Source organism: Spermophilus citellus (assembly GCF_964194105.1).
Source record: "Spermophilus citellus genome assembly, chromosome: 5".
NCBI lineage: Eukaryota > Metazoa > Chordata > Mammalia > Rodentia > Sciuridae > Spermophilus > Spermophilus citellus.
In genome coordinates this window covers 85,694,549-85,713,778 of record NC_138186.1, presented here as the reverse complement: position 1 = coordinate 85,713,778, position 19,230 = coordinate 85,694,549, and the positions used below count along the sequence as shown (strand labels likewise).

The window sequence follows — 19,230 nt, the reverse complement described above, 5'->3', positions numbered from 1 at the left end:
GACATTATAAAAATAAAATATGTTGAAATAAATGACAAGTAATTTCATAGAGAAACCACATCCTCATAATGAAATAGTACTTTATGAAATATACTACATTTCAAACCCTCAAATAATCCCGTGGACATTGTTCAACCCAAGAAGAGTAAAAAGTCTGGCCATATTCTTCTTGAAATGTGTTAACAATTAGGCTGTTTTTCACCCTTTTTAGAAATCAAGATTTCTAATAGAGACAGCTATTATATTTGACTAACTTCTGTGTACCAATTAGTCTGTATGTGTGATAATTAGTCCTTAAAGCAACCCTAGAAGGTAAATATGATGATCTCCACTTTACTGATGAAACTAAAGCCCAGAGAACTTTCCCAATGTCACACAGCTGTTAATGTATAGAGTTAAGATTTGAGCTACTATAAAGCCTGTACTCTTTCCACCAAAATCACACTCTTACTGTTAGTCATGAGTTCTGATTGTCATCACACATGCAACATTTTTATATTACAGTTAAGAATGAATGTAGTCGATGAGAAGGAATAGTTGGCGCAGAACTCTTAACATCCGAGTTCAGGATGGTGTGTCCTTGTTGCTCATGCTGAGACCTCAGTGTTACCCAGATTTACACTTCTCTGCCTACATCCTAGAGAAAGGCACATATGAATTACAAAATATTTTAATTGTTAATGTAAATCATGACAATTTCCTTGAAGGATTGGAAATTAGAGAGTTTAATGAGACAACAGAAGTCAGTGTTAAAATATCAGTCATATAATATTTTGCCGTTCTGCAGCTAGAGGAAGCTCTCAAAGATTGAAATGTAAAATCAGATGACTACTCACTGGAAAACAACATTTCCTTTCAGGTTTCATTTGTACAGTACAGTGATGAGGTCAAGTCTGAGTTCAAGCTGAATACGTACAATGACAAGGCCCTAGCCCTCGGGGCCCTCCAGAACATTAGATACAGAGGAGGAAACACAAGAACAGGTACAGTGAATCAGGGTTTATGTGGATTTCACTCCCCAACGCAGTTGGGGTAGTAGAACAGAATGTATCATCTCACCCTAATGTCTGGACTCTTATCAGTTGGGCATGACTCATGACATTTAGGTATTTTTCAGTGAGATGATACTAAAATGTTCCATGCCACACCCTGTAGGCAAGGCCCTCACATTTATCAAGGAGAAGGTCTTGACCTGGGAAAGTGGCATGAGGAAGAATGTCCCCAAGGTGCTGGTTGTGGTCACGGATGGGCGGTCACAAGATGAGGTCAAGAAGGCGGCTTTTGTCATCCAGCAATCAGGTAATCACAAGCATGTATTTGATTGCACTCATTATTTTAAGCTTCTAATGTTCAGCAATGATTTCAAAAGACCAAAAGTCCTGATTTTATGTTATAATTCCATTTTATTCTGTACACCTGTAATGTTAATTTAGATTTAATTATGGAAAAGTTAGATAATTGCTCAAAAATGACAGCAATGATAATGGGATAATCCTTGAGCAGCTCCCTGCCATAGCAGAAATAAATCCTAGTGCTGGTTCTTGGGCAAGGAGAGACATAGGATTCCTTCATCTGTAGCTCATCTTTTCAGAGGCAGACTTAAAGCAGACTGCTAAGAGATGTACTGCAAGCTATCTCTTGGGGATGTGTGTGGTGGGGGGTAGGGGGATAGATCTTGCTAACAAAACACTCTGAGAGCCCCTTGCCTTTTGGATTAGTTATTTAGGATTATTAGAGATGAAACTAGGTCTTTCAGTACTTCATTAACACCCTCCCTGCCCCTGCAGTCCTAAGCAGGGTCCAAGGTAGATGTATTTTAGAAGGAATTCTATGCCATGCATGATCTGTGGCAATAAATTATAAGGCATTTTGTTACATAGAATTTGTCATCTGCACATACATAATTCTTTGACTAAAATTATGAATCATGATTAGTGCTGTTATACTATCTTCTTTCAATAGAGATTGTTCTTTGCACTAATCCTTTATTAGTTTATTGCCATTAGGTTATACACTTTCAGCAGATTTCCACATATTTTGGGTTTCTAGTTGATTTAAGTTTGGGATTATGAATGCTTGCTTCTTTAGTTGCCACACACACACACACACACACACACACACACACTTTATATTCCTTTCATATCCTTTTTTTTCTGATGTCAAATTAAGCTTTTGGAATGAAAACTTTGTTTATTTGCATTAGTCTAAATAAAGGAATATTTATTGCCACTGGGAATTGCAAATTTTGAAGGTAGTCAAATTGCTGCCATTTTTTTGAGCCTGAATTTGTTGAGAAAAATCAGTCTCAAGAATTCAAATTTAAAATAGCCCATTCTTGGTTTCTGAGTCACATATATTTAAATTTTTAATGGTACCTAAGAGAATTACAGTATTCATGTGTACATTAGGACAGTGGATTTGTGGAAGCCTGTGTGCCTTACACCAAGTCTCTCTGCTTTTAAAAGCTTTATCTTTTAATTATTAAGTGATCTAATGAATCAAACTTTATAAACCAGATAATAGATGAACCCAAGAGTGTTTAATAGCTGAGACCCATCCCCAGCCCTTTTTAATTTTTTTGTTTTGAGACAGGGTTTCATTAAATTGCTTAGAGCTTTGCCAAGTTGCTGAGGCTGGCAACCTGCAATCTTTCTGCTTCAGCCTCCCAAGCTGCTGGGATCACAGGAGTGCACCACCATGCCCTGTGCACATACTCATTAAAAGAACATATTTATCCATTAAAGAGAGTTTTTGTCAAATACCAGAACTTGCTGCACATGCTAAGAAAATACAGTATCATTTCTGATAAGATTTTATTTTGAATTGTTAAAACAATAAAGGGCAGAAAAAGGATATACAATTTACTCTATAAATGCTACTTTGCAGGGTTCAGTGTCTTTGTAGTTGGTGTGGCTGATGTTGACTACAATGAGCTGGCCAACATTGCCAGCAAGCCAAGTGAACGGCATGTGTTCATTGTGGACGACTTTGAATCTTTTGAGAAGATTGAGGACAACCTTATTACATTTGTTTGTGAAACTGCCACTTCGAGTAAGTCATGGTCAACATAGATCCATAACTTTATTGTCTTGGGAAATGGTTACTTATACACTAAATGGAATTATACTATGTGGGATCAAGTCTGTGCAAAAATAGATCCTGGGAAATCACTTGAAAACCTGATGAGTCATTGTTCCATTGAGATCCTGCTAAATGTGTGCTTGTCAGAAATCCGTTTTTAGCATAGAGGATGTAATAACCCTTATATGGAAATAAAGCATTTTAATATACTATTTCCCAACACCTCAGTGCCTGTGACATTTAGGAAAATTAATCATCAACTTAGAATTGCATATATAGAAACTCTTCTGTGAGATGAAGATTTTCCCTGTTCATTACCAGGTGGTATTCTGTCAACATTCATGCTTCAAGAAAGCAATGGGCCAACTGGCTTGTGCGTGCGTGATCCATGGAAATTCAGTTGATTCTCATTTGTTTGTTTGGGTGTAGATTTTTCTTATACCAAGTTCAGCTTTTGAACTACAGTGAAGGACTAAAGATCAATTAAGTCAATTTTTCTTCTTCCTCATTCATTTTGGGGTATAAGATTAGGGAGACAATTATGTGACCAGTTTACACTCCTAATCCTAGGCAGGGCTCTAGTTTACAAGTGCCATATTTTCCCTATTAAACATTAGATTATAAATATAAAATTCTGGTTTGAGATGGCAACAGTGAACAAAACTCAGGGGTTTACCGTGAAAACTTACACTGAACTCCAGAATGGAGCTGCCATGGTGAATGTGGGTAGAGGGCTGGAACTGTCTCCCTTCCGCTCCTGGATGCAGCATTCTGGTACCTCTGGCTTTGGGAGATCCAAGGTGAAAATTGTGCTATACTTGTCACTGTTTTGTTATGTGTGGTAGACAGTGAGAGGCTAGAGGTTTGGCAGAGAAGAGGGTTACAGATGAATGAACTTTTTTCCCTTTGCTTAAATCTCACATTTTCTGGGAGAAAATTTCTTTCTGAAAAACAAGTGAAAATTTTCCTCTTCAATTCCATTTTTATTATTTTTAAGAAAAATTTAAAATTCCAATTTGACTAGAGAATATTCAGAAAACTTTATTTTCCCTATTAATAATAATAGCATAATTATTATTAATATTACATTTTTTCCTATACACAAGAAGCCTATAAGAAATAAAAGGCTAAATCAACAAGTTAACTTTTATAAATAAATGAACAGATTCATGACTTGATGTGCATACATTTCTGCTCTCTCTGTGTGTGTAGAGTTTGTACATCATGTTGGTGAGTCATACTTAAAAGACTTCTGTACATTTCAGGTTGTCCTCTCATTTATTTGGATGGCTACACCTCACCAGGTAAGCATTTATGTCCTTGGTCTAACTTCTTTCTAGATTTAAGGAATAAAATAATTAAAATATACTCATTTTAGTAATTTCTTCTTTGATATAAAGGATTTAAGATGCTCGAAGCATACAACTTGACAGAAAAGAATTTTGCTTCTGTCCAAGGAGTCTCTTTGGAGTCAGGGTCTTTCCCCAGCTACTCCTCTTACAGGCTTCAGAAGAATGCCTTTGTCAATCAACCCACCGCGTAAGTGTGAAAACAGGAGGTTCCCTTTTCCTTATAATGGGCAAGAGGTTCTTGAAATCTTTCCTGACTTCCTAGAATCTTGGAACTTCAGAATTGTCAGAAGACTTGTTATGGATGACCTACTCTGTTTTCCTTAAATAGAATTGGGTTAATTGTCTTCCATCAAGCTGTGTGGCAGGTTGAAAGCAAGGAACTGGGACTCATGACCCACTATTCCCAGATCCAAGAATCTGAACCTGATTCTTTGGAATTGCAGGCTAGGGTTGTAGTTATACTCCTTCTAAAAGAGGCTGTTAAAACAGGAAGGCAGCTTATTATTGTGAAAGTATCCCCCTGTGGTACAGAATGACTGGCTGAAATAAGTGAAGAACAAGAGCAAGAATTCTTTTTAGTGTTTCAGACCTCTAGAAAATGAAGGGCTGCAGTAATTTTGCTTGTCCATGAACAGACAGGCAGCAGTTAGTTTTTATTGGCTAATACTCTAGCGATCTGTTGGGTAGCTCTGGAGGTTTGCACCTGGATATGATAACAGAAATATGTATTTCTTATTCATTTTAAAACTAAAACTTTTTAATGTTGAAAATATGTGTTTGGCATCTTACGGAGAGAAAAGAATAAGAAGAAATAAAGCTTTCAGAAACTTAGGACAGGAACAGAAAATAATGTCTGAAATTTGAAATACTCTGGGAAAGCTAGTGGAAAATTCAGACTAAAACCAAAGCTGATTAATTTTAAGGAGGTGCAGATTGTATTGTAGTTCGACCACATTGTAACTCCTGACTCTTTTATGGTTAGCCATGTTGGTTTGAAGTGCTTGAGTTTTCAGCAAACCTCAATAACCAATGTTCAACTCTTTCAGTCACCTCAAGGTACATTTTAACTTACAACATCCTATTGTGTTTGCAAGAGTCAGAACTTTTGAATGAAAGGAAAGAAACATAAATGTAATTGAATTATTACTATTTTTTTCACAAGGGTTTGTTAAATAGGGAAAGAGAAAAAAGGGCTACATGAGAGATGAGGTAATAGGGAGAAAATATTATTTTTAACATGGATGTGGATAGATATTTCTTGAATATATAAATGGCATCTTGCCAGCTTTCTCAGAACATTTGATGATGCAAAGCAGCACTATAGTCCAGAAGTATTGGTTACACTGTAGGAGGTCACAAGACACATTTTATGCCTTAGGCCAAAATTGGTAGAGGCATAGCTTCTTTTCTGTCCAAGATTCGATTATCTAGGCCTTTTTTTTCTTCCTTCAGGGAGAAAGTGTTACATGGTCTCAGACACAAAAGGATCAAATCTGCTTAAAAAATTCTTCCAGGACAATGTTGACTCAACTCTGGAAGGACACAGGGGACTGAGTTTTTTGTCTCCCAGCCTTAGAGCCAAGAAACGTTTCCTTTTAATTGACTCACATTTCTTTATCAGCACTAAACATTTGCACATGTACATGGCCTTAACATTTACAACTGGTTTTATTTTTGGGAATATGTAGGCTTCTTGAGGTGATTTATTTGATTTCAACAGAGGAATTTGGAAGTGCAAAACATTATCAGTGATAGGGAGAGAGAAATTAAAGCCATAACCCACTTGCCTGTGATCTTATCCCCTTGACATTGGAAATTAATGTTTAGTCAGATTCATTCTCTTCACACGATATCTATAGTAATAGTGTTTATCACCCTAAAATTATTACATGATATTATAGTCCTCTATGTGTCTAGAAGAAATTCATTATTAAGAGTAGAACAAAAGACTATTCAGTAATTTCCCAGACTTTTGTGACTTTATCAAATAAATAATCTGCTATTTTCATAATGGGTCTTTAGTGTTTATTCTTTTGATGTATTTTATAAAATTTTCTCATTTTATTATTGAATTGGCTCATTGTAAATAGTCCCTCATAATGAGATTATGGTCTAATGGTTTTCTCTGTTTCTGATGAAAAAAATTCTTATTTATTCATTTTATTTATTTATTAACCTATTTTGTTTTATCTCACAGAGACCTGCATCCAAATGGACTTCCTCCTTCATACACAATTATACTATTGTTCAGACTTCTCCCAGAATCTCCCAATGATCCTTTTGCAATTTGGCAAATTACAGACAGAGACTACAAACCACAAGTTGGAGTGATTGCAGATCGTAAGGATTTTATCCTGTTTTAAGGCACATGCAGACATAGTTTTGATTATGTTTTTCCCTTTCCTTCTCTTTTCTCTCTAGAGACCTTCTGAATATAACTAAGTTCATACTGAGTACTTGGTTATTCAGAATTTGAATAGTATATGTTTTAAAACTCACACACATATATACTTAGTATATGCTTTTATATTAAACTTTTAAAAATATAACATCAGTAAATATTCTACTTTTATATTAGTGCAAGTGAAATTATTGAAATTTTTAGAAGTTTTCCAATAAGGGTGGTTTGCTAATACTTACAATAAAAAGTATGCCATGCATGTGATTTAATAACAATCTCATGTTGCTTACAGCTTCTAGTAAGACATTATCATTCTTCAATAAGGATACAAGAGGCGAGGTGCAAACAGTTACATTTGACACAGATGAAGTAAAGACATTATTTTATGGAAGTTTTCATAAGGTAAAAATGTAAGATTTTCTAAGTCTTATTTCTAAAAAAAGGATATGACTTAAAAATAAAAACTAATTTCTTTTATTATTTATTAAGATGTCATGTTAAATTGGTAGAGTTCTAGCTATGTCTTTCAAAAGGATAATATTATTTTAGATAATTTGATTAATTCATAAATTTGAGGTAATGATTCTATTAGTCAAGAGATTATTGCTGGTGGGTGTGGTGGTACAGTCTGTGATCCCAGCTACTTAGGTGGCTGAGGCCAGAGGACCTCAAGTTCTAGGTCAGCCTGGGCACTTTAGCAAGACTCTGCCTCAAAATAAAAAATTAAAAGGGCTGGGGATGTAACTCAGGAGCAAAGTTCCAGGATTCAATTCCCAGTATGAGAGAGAGGGGGCAGGGTGGGAGAGAGAGAGAGAGAGAGAGAGAGAAAGAGGGAAGATGGATAACTACTATTAACCTATTAATCTTTTAATTTATTTTCAAAGTTTATATCTTTCAACAATTGAATCAGAAGGTTACAATATTGTTCACCTATTTTTCTACTTGTCATTTTGTTGTGAATATTTATGTCTTCAAGTTTGAGAAGCTTAATAATTTAGCAGATTATATTTGAATTGATACTATTCTATATAGAACAGGAGCTTTTTGCTTGCTTGCTTATTGAAAAGTTACAAACATGCTAGTGAACTATAAACTAGTTCAACTAGTTGACAAATAAGTATTGAAGTTGGGAGCATTAGGAAAAAAAGGGTCAGTCTAGGTTAGGAATAAACCTTTTATGATATCCTTTCATGCATTGGAGTATGTTAACAGGAACCAGTCATTGCACAAAAGGTCTAAATTTTCTACAAGTATGACATGCAGAAAGATAAGCCCCACGTATAAAAGACAAATATTTCCAGTTCAATCTGACCTTCCTCTAACTTGAATTGGTTTAACATGATTTCTTGCTGTTTCTACTCTCAATGAAACCTCGTTTCTCTCCCGAATGTTTTTCTAATTCATAAATTAGATTCATGATAAGGATGGTAAAAGACTTTCTTTATTGAGTTCAAAGAGGCTTCAAAGTGCACATCATTGTAACCAAAAAAAGAAAAGAAAAGAAAAAACCCTTTTACTATATTTACTTAAAATTTTATTGACTTTCATGTAGTACAGTAAAATAAATTCCTCAATGGGAAAGCAAATTCTAGTTTGGAGGATGTTATTGGTTTCAAGTGATCCTTTTCTGATAATAGATGTTGAATCTGGCATTTTTTTGGCCCATTGGGTAACATGCTAAGAAGGACTATTTTTATTTTTTCTTTTGTATCCACTTAAGATGTTGAGAATCATCTTCTACTAAACAACCAATAACCACTTAGTAACTATTTAAAAATTTCCAATGTTCATGGAATGCTTTATTTGAGCCAAAAAGGCAGTATTTTTCAGAGATCTATAATAATAGTCATTAATTACTACAAATCAAGATAAGTTTTTTTTCATTCCCTTCTTCTTACTTTTTGTCTTCCCATGGAGGTATTGCACTCTTGGATTTTACATAACATCCCTTGTTTCTCCTTCTTTGTCTTCTCTTCCTAAATTTTCTTTCTTTTTATTTCATAATCTGTTCTTATTTTTTCTTTCCCTTTTCACTAAGTCCTTTCCCTCCTTCACTGCTTAACCTCATTCGTTTTTTTCAAAATAGTTTTATTAAAATTTTTTTAAAAAACTTTTATCTTTAATTTTTTATCTTTATGTGGTGCTGAGGATCGAACCCAGCACCTCACATGTGCTAGGTGAGCACTCTACCACTTAGCCACAGCCCCAGCCCTTTTATTGAAATATTTTTGACATATAAAATTATATATATTTAAGGTATATGAAAAAGTGATATACATTGTGAAATGATCTTCACAATCAAGATAATTAATATTAATTAACATTACTTCTGCATAGTTACCATTTTTCTGTGTGTGTTAAAAAGACTGAAGTCTAGCCTCTTAATAAATTGTAAATATACAACACCCTGCCCATTCCTTTAACCCACTCTCATGTATCGCATCAGTGCAGTACTGCCTGGGATCACTACCAGCTACTTGCGTTCTTACTGAGCTAAGGATTCAAGCTCTCTTTTTTCATTTTCCATCTAATTTCTGAACTGAGGTTCTTCAACCTTGTCTGGGAATGAGCAGAAGACAGTGATGATGGCAGGAAGAGAGCCCTTTGGAAAGAAGAGAATAGCTAAATGAGTTTAGAGTTGACAGTTATCACTTTTTGTACAGTCTCTTGAAAAACTTTGTGTGTGTGTGTGTGTGTGTGTGTGTGTGTGTATACCTTCTACTGATAATAGATGAGGTAGATCCATGTGAGAAATAAAGTAGGTGAAAAATAGAGCTTTAGGAATTGTCAGAGCCTGGGAAGGGAGATGAGTGGCAGTTGAGAAATAAGTCAGTACCTTAAATACTTGAGACAGTGATCTGATGAGTCCATCTGAAATGTAACTATGTATGTGTTTAAAACATGCAGTATGCAGTAAAATAAATAATCACTGAATAAGTAATCACAAAATGTGTCTTTAGGTTGTGCTTCTTATGGTTAGCATAAATGACAAGTGCATTTGGAGTGATTCTGATATAATTTTTTTTTAATTTTGATTTTGAAATAATTTTTGTGGATACCATGAGTTTTCACACTATGAATGTTTGCTTCTGTGGTTGTTCACCTAGAGTCAATAAAATTCAAAGAGTCTAAATCCTATTATATGATAAATATCCTTGAAATGCTTATACAATGTTCATTTTGATTTCAGTATTAGTTGATTTCCTTGAGGATCTTTAAACTTTATTTTAGCCAGTTGTGTATCACTTGTATATAAAAACAACATGTAATTCATATTTATCATAGATATGATAAAATAATTTTTTTGGTGGTAAATCCATGTGGGAAAATATCTACTTTAAAAATAAAACTTTAGAAATTGTTCTTAAGCTTATTGACTCAGAACATTTAAGAGAATTTCTGTTCTTTTTAACTTTCTGCCAAACTTTTCAAAGTAATCATCAAGTGCTCACTTGAGTATTTGTGCTGATATAAGTGGAAACTATGAGCATAACCATCAAGTCAAAGATTACCGACTATTCTTTACATTGTTGAAATACAAATGCTTTATTAGTTATCTGTACTAATAGATTTCTTAACATTCTGTGTCTTCAGAAGCAGACACAAAATTAATCAACATAAGTGCTTTTTTTCCTTAAGAGGAAATGAATCTAAAGTTCTATTAATTTCCAGGGTTGAATCTCTACAGAAGATATTTTATGGCTTATAAAGTATTTTTGGCTGAGACTGGGAAATAAGCTAAAAATTGAATTGAGCAAATTATTGGGAGACATTTGAAGCTCCTTTGTACTAAGCATACATATAAATGATTTATCAATTCTACTTTGTTAGTTCTTTAGAGTTTGCAAAGTCCTTTTACCCACTACCTCCTTTCTAGTCATGTCAGCAAGGGTACACAGTGGGCAAATAAGAAAGTATGTGTGTACATGTGGATGACATAAACTGAGACCAAAGAGGTTAAGTGGCTTGTTTAGTTTCATATGGTTAATAAATGACATTGTTGACATTACAACCTGGTTCTTGGTTTTGAGTTCAAGACTCTTGGTTTGGGATGAGAATAGCTAATTTTTTTTGGTGGAATTTTTATAATGGAAACAAATTTGTTTCCATCTTTTTTAGATTCATATTGTAGTGACTTCAAAAAGTGTTAAGATTTACATAGACTGCTATGAAATTATAGAAAAAGACATAAAGGAAGCTGGAAATATCACAACAGATGGTTATGAAATTCTTGGAAAACTCCTTAAGGGTGAAAGGAAATCAGCCACAGTAAGTAATGTCTTTATGTTTCTTGGTACTTTGTGCTCAAAGATTGATGTGTCATTTTCTAAGTAGCGCAGTAAGTTTTATTTATTTTTTCTCATTGAGTTCTAAATTGCCAAGTCTGAAACACTGGAAAAGTGACATTCAGAAAATATGTTACCAGCAGCCCATAACATTGTGCCTTACTACTAGAAACAAAAGAAGTTGTCCAGGCACCAGGAAACACTTTGTAGTTGTCTTTAAATAGGATCAAGTTGCAGGAAAACAATGCAGAGTTGCCAGCATACCCAGTGAAATCTAAAATAGCTCCTTTTTTATTCTTCAAAGATAATAATTTTTTAGTGCATTTTTGTGCAATCAGGACATTAAACATTAAACTAGCAATGTCTGTCCTGGGTCTGCTCATAGAGGAGCCGTTAGTCTATCTTCGAAGGATCAGTGTAGCTGAGCCCCCAGCTGACGCCTTACTCTCAGGTTTCATTGCCAACTTTGCTCACAATGTGATCTGGTAGTAAAGACCTCAATCTAAAGCTTTCACTGTACTGTACAAGGATAATTAAGCCATATTAAATGTCAATCAATAAACATTGTCCTAAAAGCTAATAAAGTTCTTTGGCTTCTCTTATTATTATTTTTAATGTCATTATTTATTTAATTTGGCTTTGTTCCATGAGCAGGATTTTCTATCAGATTCAAAAGGGAAATTTTTAGTTTTCAGTATAGAAAGAATTAGCTCAAAATTTAATGAAGTTATGATTGAAACCCAAACTTTTTGTTGAATTTGGATTTAATATTTAAATAGAATGATTACATTAGGTTTTTAAAAGAATGAATACATCTAGACAACCCTTTTTCTTTTTGCCAAAAGAACTATATTTTATATTTTTGAACTATAGGAGGTATATGCTATATTAAAATAATTAAGTTGGGGGCCAATATAAAAATTATTTGTCAATCTGTAGCCTACAGTTAGAAGTTAGAACAGGTGCACCTTATGGAACAGAAATCATGAGCAAAAAAAATCATCAATTTTAGAGTGAGAAGTGATTTTTTAAATGTAACTTTTCTACAAGGCTGGATTCATAAAAATTGATTTGAATATATGTAGTCTTAAAATTCATTTAAGCATATAAATGAATAAACAACAAAAACTCACTCAAATATTACTTTAAAAGTTCATTTAATGGATGAAGTTGGATTATATAATGCCAAGTGAAGTTAGCCAATCCTCAAAAAACAGGTGCCAAATGTTTTCTCTGATACAAGAGGCTGATTCATAGTGGGGATGGGAGCAGGAGCATGGAAGGATTAGACAAACTCTAGATAAAACAAAGGGGTAGGACGGAAAGGGAAGGGCCATGGGGATAAAAAAGATGGTGGAATGAGATGGACATCATTATCCTAAGTACATGTATGAAGACACAAATGGTTTGAATATACTTTGTATACAACCAGAGACATGAAAAATTGTGCTCTATATGTGTAATATGAATTGTAATGCATTCTGTTGTCATATATAACAAAGTAGAATAAAAAATAAATAAATAAAAATAAAATGATTAAAAAAAAAGTTCATTTAAAAAACAAAAGTCACTAGATTGCATTTTAGCCAAAGAAACAAATCAGGAGTGGGAATTTCACATATGCATTTCACTTTATTATCTTTCTCAAGCATATATTTTAATGTTCTTTCCTTATGAAGTAAGGGGCGCATTCTCTGAAGGCCTTGTATCCTTGGGAAAATCTGTGTGAGAAGTTGGCAAAGATTAAAACTGGAGACATTAATATAAAACGTTCTTCAATTGTCTGTAGCTAATGTTGCTGTTGTTTTTTGCAGTTCCAAATTCAGAGTTTTGACATTGTCTGCAGTCCGGTGTGGACCAGTAGAGACAGATGCTGTGATATTCCTTCTAGGGTAAGTGAAAGGGAATGATCTGAGTGGTCCCCCAGGACTAAGTCCTTGTGATGCAGATGGTTTGGGAGAGGAAGTGCCACTCAGCAGCTGCATTTCCAAATTGGAGCCAAGGGATATACAACATGTACTCATCGGCTACATAGTCCAGGCCAGTGCCTGTGTGACTTCCTTGCAAGCTACGAATGTACAAGACCATATCTGGAAATTCTCTAAAAGTCAGAAAAGCCCTGCTGAGTCAATGTGTTTGACAAACCTACTTATTACTGCAAAGCCCTCCTATTCCTTATAAAATATGAGCATTTTACAGAATCAGTCATCATCTTTCTGAATGTCTAAGGATTTTTAGATAATAGAAATAACCATATTTCTTTTTGAGATGCTGGCTTTCCTTTTTAGTATCTCTGTAGGAGGTAGTAATAATTGTAGTAAAAATTGAATGTTCGTGATGGATTTGAAGCTTTGCAAGCAGAGAACTGCATACATTCATGAGTGTACATTATTTAGTCAAGAAGTATTTATTGAATATTCATCATAAGCCACACACTGTTCTGTTGCTAGGGTTATAGCAATAAAAAGTGAATGTCCTTGTGAAATAGAGGGGGAGAGAAATAATTCACAAGAGATATATAAAGTTGGCTCTCCTTCTCTGTGGATTCAGTATCTATGAATTCAATGAACTGCAGATTGAAAATATTTAAAAAATTGCATCTGTACTGAGTATGTGTAGACATTTTTTCCTTGTCATTTTCCCTTTAACAGTATAATGTAGCACCTGTTCATAGCATTTTCATTGCATTAGGTATTGTTAATAATCTAGAGATGATTTAAAGTCTACAGGAGATGTACTTAAGTTATATGCAAATATTGCATCATTTAATATGAGGAACTTGAACATCCTTAGATTTTGGAATTGGCAGGGAGCCCTGGAATCAATCCACCACAGACACTGAATGAGTGAGAATCCTAGAGTGAGAATCCTAGGATGATATACAAATCAGGGTAAAGGGACAGGGAATGATTGTAGGTATCATCAACCCTCAGTGATAAGGCTGAGAATTAGGCAGAGCCTGAATAAAGTGAGGGAGCAAACTATGTGGATAATGGAGGAAGAGCATTGTATACTCCAAAAAGCTGAGAAACTCAAGATCAATGAGGCTGGAGCAAAGTGAAAATGAGGGGTAAAGTGGTAGGCATTGAAATAGGCTTGATGGTGGGCAGTGGGTTTGCAGAGCATGAGGGAGTTGTAGGTCATGGAAAGGTTTTGGATTTTTTTTTTCCCTGAATGAAATGGGACATGATATTTAAGATATACAGTGTTTCTCTAACACTGGATTAGAGAAGATTGGATTAAATTACTAGTGGTCCGGGTGGTCTTGTAATGTCATGTATGGTTTCCTCAAGTAAAATGAAAATATAAAGGAGTCAAACAAGTTTCAATTTAAGACTAGTTTTGAAATGTTAACAAGAAGTTATTTCTTCAAGTTGGTAAAAAAGAATTTCTTGGGGGTGGGAGATGGGAAGTGCTCCCCAACTTTTAAATCTATAAATAAATATTCTTTTCAAATTTTCAGAGAGATGAAGCAAAATGCCCTGCTCTTCCAAATGCATGCACATGCACACAGGACAGTGTTGGACCTCCAGGGCCTCCAGGACCTGCAGTAAGGAAATTGAAATTGTTTTTTATTTTAAAATCTTTGGAGTGATCATCAGTTTGCCAGTATGGGGTTCATAAAATGCTTCTATGCATCTGTGTTTTCTGGGATAGAGCAAGTTCAATTGGCTAATTGTCTAATCTTTGAGAGTTTTTCTCTTAAAGATAGGAATCTTATAAATAAATGGGTTTATATCTATAATTATATGATTTTGAAAATTCCTTCCATCTTCTGAAAATTTTTGTATGAATGGAGTAGAGCTGTGTTTGAGAGGCTGGCCTGTAGTTAGAACAGGTGAACCTTATGGAGCAGAAATCATGAGCACAAGATTTAAAGAGGGCAATTCACACGTGTGATGTTATAAACTCTGAGTGAAAGTACTTGAATTTGGAATAACTTGAATGAGAAAACTGTGGCCAGGTCTATTCATGGGTAGCAGGGAGACTGCAAGGCAAAACATTGACTATTGAAGTGATAGATCCCATTTAGTCAGTTCAACAATGGACCTGAGCCACTTTGAGAAATGGAAGTGATAGCTCTAAGTCCTGTTGGCTTCTTTTAACAAAATGGATAATTAAAATAGGAGCAGCTCAAGAATTCTCAGAATGCCAAATTTTACTGTACTTGGGTCATGGCAAATAACAAAGTAATTTTAGGTTGATTGCAAAATAGCTTTTCAAATACAGAATAAAAATGCCAATTGAGTTACTATTTTTTTAAGTGACAGTGACTTACCTGATTTATATTTATAAACATAAAATTACATATTATGTGTGACAGATGTTTTTGAGTAGTTTTTTCTCTAGTTGTGAGATCATATTCATGGATGTCACTATCATACTTATTTAGTCTTTGCTTAGTGGTTTCTGGTTTCATGTTAAGTACATTTTCTGAGTTTCTGAGAGACTTAAGATCGTATTTTGTTGATATTATTTTCCCTGAAAAATACAATTCACATGATTCTTAAACATATTTTTCTCTTTACTGTAGTCAGGTAATGTTTGCTTTTCCTAATTTTCAAATTCCTTAACCTCAAATTTTCAAATGAACTTTACATTTTGATATCAGTAAAGTACAGAATGTAAAAAGTTAGACATTTAGAATGTTCAAAGTTTTGAAATTCTCTTTCTCCTCATATTTCACATATTTCAATGACATGACTTTGTGTGTGTGTGTGTGTGTGTGTGTGTGTGTGTGTGTGTGTATGTGGTACTGGGAATTGAATCGCTGGGCTTTACATATGTTCTACCATTGAGCCCTCAGCCCTGATGTGAAATTTTTACTTCAGTTCTTTGCAAGTAGCTATGGAAGTATTGATTTTTTTGAGACTTAATTTCTTCTTGAAGCATTTTTTACTTTCTACTTTCCTATCCAGAAACTAAAATGTACCCTTACTATGTATTTTAGGGAGGACCAGGTGCTAAAGGTCCCAGAGGTGAAAGAGGTATTAATGGAGCAATTGTAAGTATATTTTAAAGTGCATTTAAATGTTCACTATATGTTGAAGTCTGGTTGTTCAAATTTCCACTAAAGAGGGTATGTGATCTTGAGCAAGATAGTTCAGGTTTAGCATGCATTTTAGTCAGCTTTTCTTTGCTGTTACTAAAAGACCTGATAAGAACAACTTAGAGGAGGAAGAGTTAATTTTGGCTCATAGTTTCAGAGAGTCAGTCTATGGTTGGCTGACTTCATAACTCTGAGCCCAAGGGAAGGCTGAACATCATGGCAGAAGGATATGGCAGAAGAAAGTGGCTCACAACGTGGTGGGGCAGGGCAGGGAGAGCACTCTGCTCTCCTGGACAAAATATAAACCCTAAAGGCATATACCCCCAGTGATTTACTTCCTCTAGCCACACCCTACCTGCTTCTGGTTACCACTCAGTTAATCCTTATTGGTAGGTTAATCCACTGATTGGGGTACAGCTCTCATAATCTTATCATTTTACTTCTGAACATTCTTCCAATGTCTCATGCATGAACTTTTAGGGGACACCTCATATTCAAACTATAACAGTATATCTCAGGCAATATAATTATGTTTGTCTTTTCTCCAGAGGCAAGTGAGGGTTGAGAATAGTTGGAGAAAGAAATGCATGCTGTAGCAACGACATATGGGAAATCTGCAGAGGCTCCCTAAAGAGCTCTGCTGGAACATGGGGAAGGAGAATGGGTGAACCTGCCATCAGTTAATGATCTCACAGGCAGCAGAGTCCCTCTAGAAAGCTGGAGCAATTTGGGAGCCATTTAGCCGCTCTTTTTTCATTTGTTTCAGAAAAATTGCTGAATGGCCACATATGAGTTCACTAGGGTTCATGAGCCCCTTCTGCTAGTTATATGCACTGGTCTTCTCTAAAAAAACTGAAGTTCTCTAGAGACAAAGCTAACTTAGTCAGGAAAGGGTGAGATTGGGGTGCTTACTCAGGTTTGCCTGACTCCAAGTTTATGCCCTTTCCAACAAGACAAATTGCAAAAAGAACTCCAACTTACAGTATCCAATCCATGGATATCTGTTTTTTTCCTTACTTCATTTATGTATACTTTAGTCCTAGAAATAAGCACAAGTCTAAAAGAAATAATGGCTAGCTTAAAATACAATTATTATTCACCCCTATTTTTAGTTTCAGTTACCCACACTCATTTAGGGTTCGAAATATTAAATGAAACATGTCAGAAATAAACAATGCTAAGTTTTAAATTGCACATCATTCTGAGTAGCATGATAAAATCTTGCACCTGGGCTGTAAATCATCTCTTTGTCCAGTGTATCCATGCTGTATACCCTACCCACCCGATAGTCACATATTTATCTTGGTTATAAGATTGACTATCACAGTATTACAGTGCTTATTTTCAAGTTTTCCTTATTTTTATTGAATGACCTCAAAGCACACTCTTTTATTATAATTTGATAGTTATAATTGTTCTATTTTATTATGAGTTATTGTTATTATTCTCTTACTGTGACTAATTTATAAATTAAAACTTTATCTTATGTGTGTGTAGGAGAAAATGTAGTAAATATAGGGTTCAGCACTATCCTTAGTTTTAGGTATCCACTTCGGGTCTTGGAATATTCCCTGAGGATAAAGGAGACTACTTTAATCAAACTCAATGAAACTTAGGCTTTGAGCTCATATGAATATGAAAATATAAGTGCTGTTGTGAATTTATTTTGCTTTCCAACTATTCTTTTTTTTTTTTTTTTTTTTGGAATGTGGGTGCTGGGGATCAAACACAGGGCCTCATGCATACTAGGCAAGCACCTCTATCACTGAGCTACATCCCCATCCCTTTTTATTTATTTTTTTATTTATTTTGCAATAGTTGTCCAGGCTAACCTCAAACATGCAATCTTCCTGTCTTAACCTCCCAAATAGTTGGGATTACAGGTATGCACTGCTGTGCCCAGCTTACAGTTGTTTGTTTAATGAATAGTAAAGGGAAGAAAAGAATGGCATTAATACTTTCATAGATGTATATATTTCTGAAATGTTTGCACAGACTATATGATTGATGTCTTAGAGTTATGAATACAAGTTTCTGTTAGCACTGGAGGACATTATGTTACTTGTGGTCATCTCTCTGTTGTGTATTTTAGGGGCCTCCTGGTCCTCGCGGAGATATAGGTCCTCCAGGCCCCCAGGGTCCTCCAGGTCCCCAGGGACCTAATGGACTGTCTATTCCAGGAGAACAAGTAAGTACAAAAGCTTTCTGAAGGAAATGAGATTAGTGAATTAGTTGAGTATAACTGGAACATTTTCTGTATTTTGACAAACTCAAATGTTTTCTCAGAAAATTCAGCAAAATTAATCTCTTAAATAATGTAATATGGTAATGATGATTTTTGATATGTAAATAGTATATTTAATAATATAAACTGTGTAAAAATATTGTTAAATATTTGACCTTTTAAAAAACTTCTTATAAGTAATGCATATATCCTTTCTGTTAAACTATGATCTTTTAAAATGGATATGTTAGCCCACAATTACATAAAGTCACCTCATAACATATTAAGTGGAAATTGTAATATATAGCATATATAGTTTAAAAAGTGAGCATCAGTCCAAAAAAAAATGGCTTATCCATCTCTCTTCAAAAATACTCCTTTGTGTCAATCTTTGATTTTGGATTTATAAAGTGCTGAAAATTTCATAAGTAATTTATATCTTTCCTTTGTACTTAATCTCTGTAAAATGCCTTAGAACTGTCTTCTTATTGTTTGCTCCAGGGTCGCCAGGGCATGAAAGGTGATGCCGGAGAGCCAGGACTTCCAGGCAGAACAGTGAGTTTTCCCACAAGTTGCCTTTTCTTTCACCTACCATGCATTATTTGAAACGTTGCCTTTGCCATGCTTCAAAAGGTGAACCAAGGTCAAGCAGCGAAACACAAGCCTGGGTATGTTCTTCACATTGTTTCGATTTCATACCCTGGTCTTGGTCTTCAAGTTTGTGCTGTTCAGTTCAGGGATTTGCTTGTTGACTGATTATCTGTGTGTTTGGCCCCGGTTTCATGTTTTTTTCTAGAGTCCTTAGAACTTTACTTTAAAAATATTTTAGAGAATAA

The 19,230-nt window shown here is 34.7% G+C and overlaps 1 protein-coding gene across 4 annotated transcripts in view; it reads left to right on the top strand.

Moving 5' to 3' along the window:
• The window catches only part of COL12A1 (collagen type XII alpha 1 chain), a 118,153-nt gene that overhangs the window by 84,071 nt on the left and 14,852 nt on the right, over positions 1-19,230 (top strand). For all 4 annotated transcript variants that reach the window (XM_081294898.1, XM_081294897.1, XM_081294900.1 and 1 more), the window contains 13 exons: positions 860-983; positions 1,156-1,299; positions 2,887-3,051; positions 4,347-4,385; positions 4,482-4,620; positions 6,631-6,773; positions 7,127-7,236; positions 10,954-11,103; positions 12,935-13,012; positions 14,584-14,670; positions 16,072-16,125; positions 18,263-18,358; positions 18,896-18,949. In XM_081294898.1, the coding sequence (XP_081151024.1) occupies positions 860-983; positions 1,156-1,299; positions 2,887-3,051; positions 4,347-4,385; positions 4,482-4,620; positions 6,631-6,773; positions 7,127-7,236; positions 10,954-11,103; positions 12,935-13,012; positions 14,584-14,670; positions 16,072-16,125; positions 18,263-18,358; positions 18,896-18,949 (1,383 nt within the window). The remainder of the gene's footprint in view (positions 1-859; positions 984-1,155; positions 1,300-2,886; positions 3,052-4,346; positions 4,386-4,481; positions 4,621-6,630; positions 6,774-7,126; positions 7,237-10,953; positions 11,104-12,934; positions 13,013-14,583; positions 14,671-16,071; positions 16,126-18,262; positions 18,359-18,895; positions 18,950-19,230) is intronic.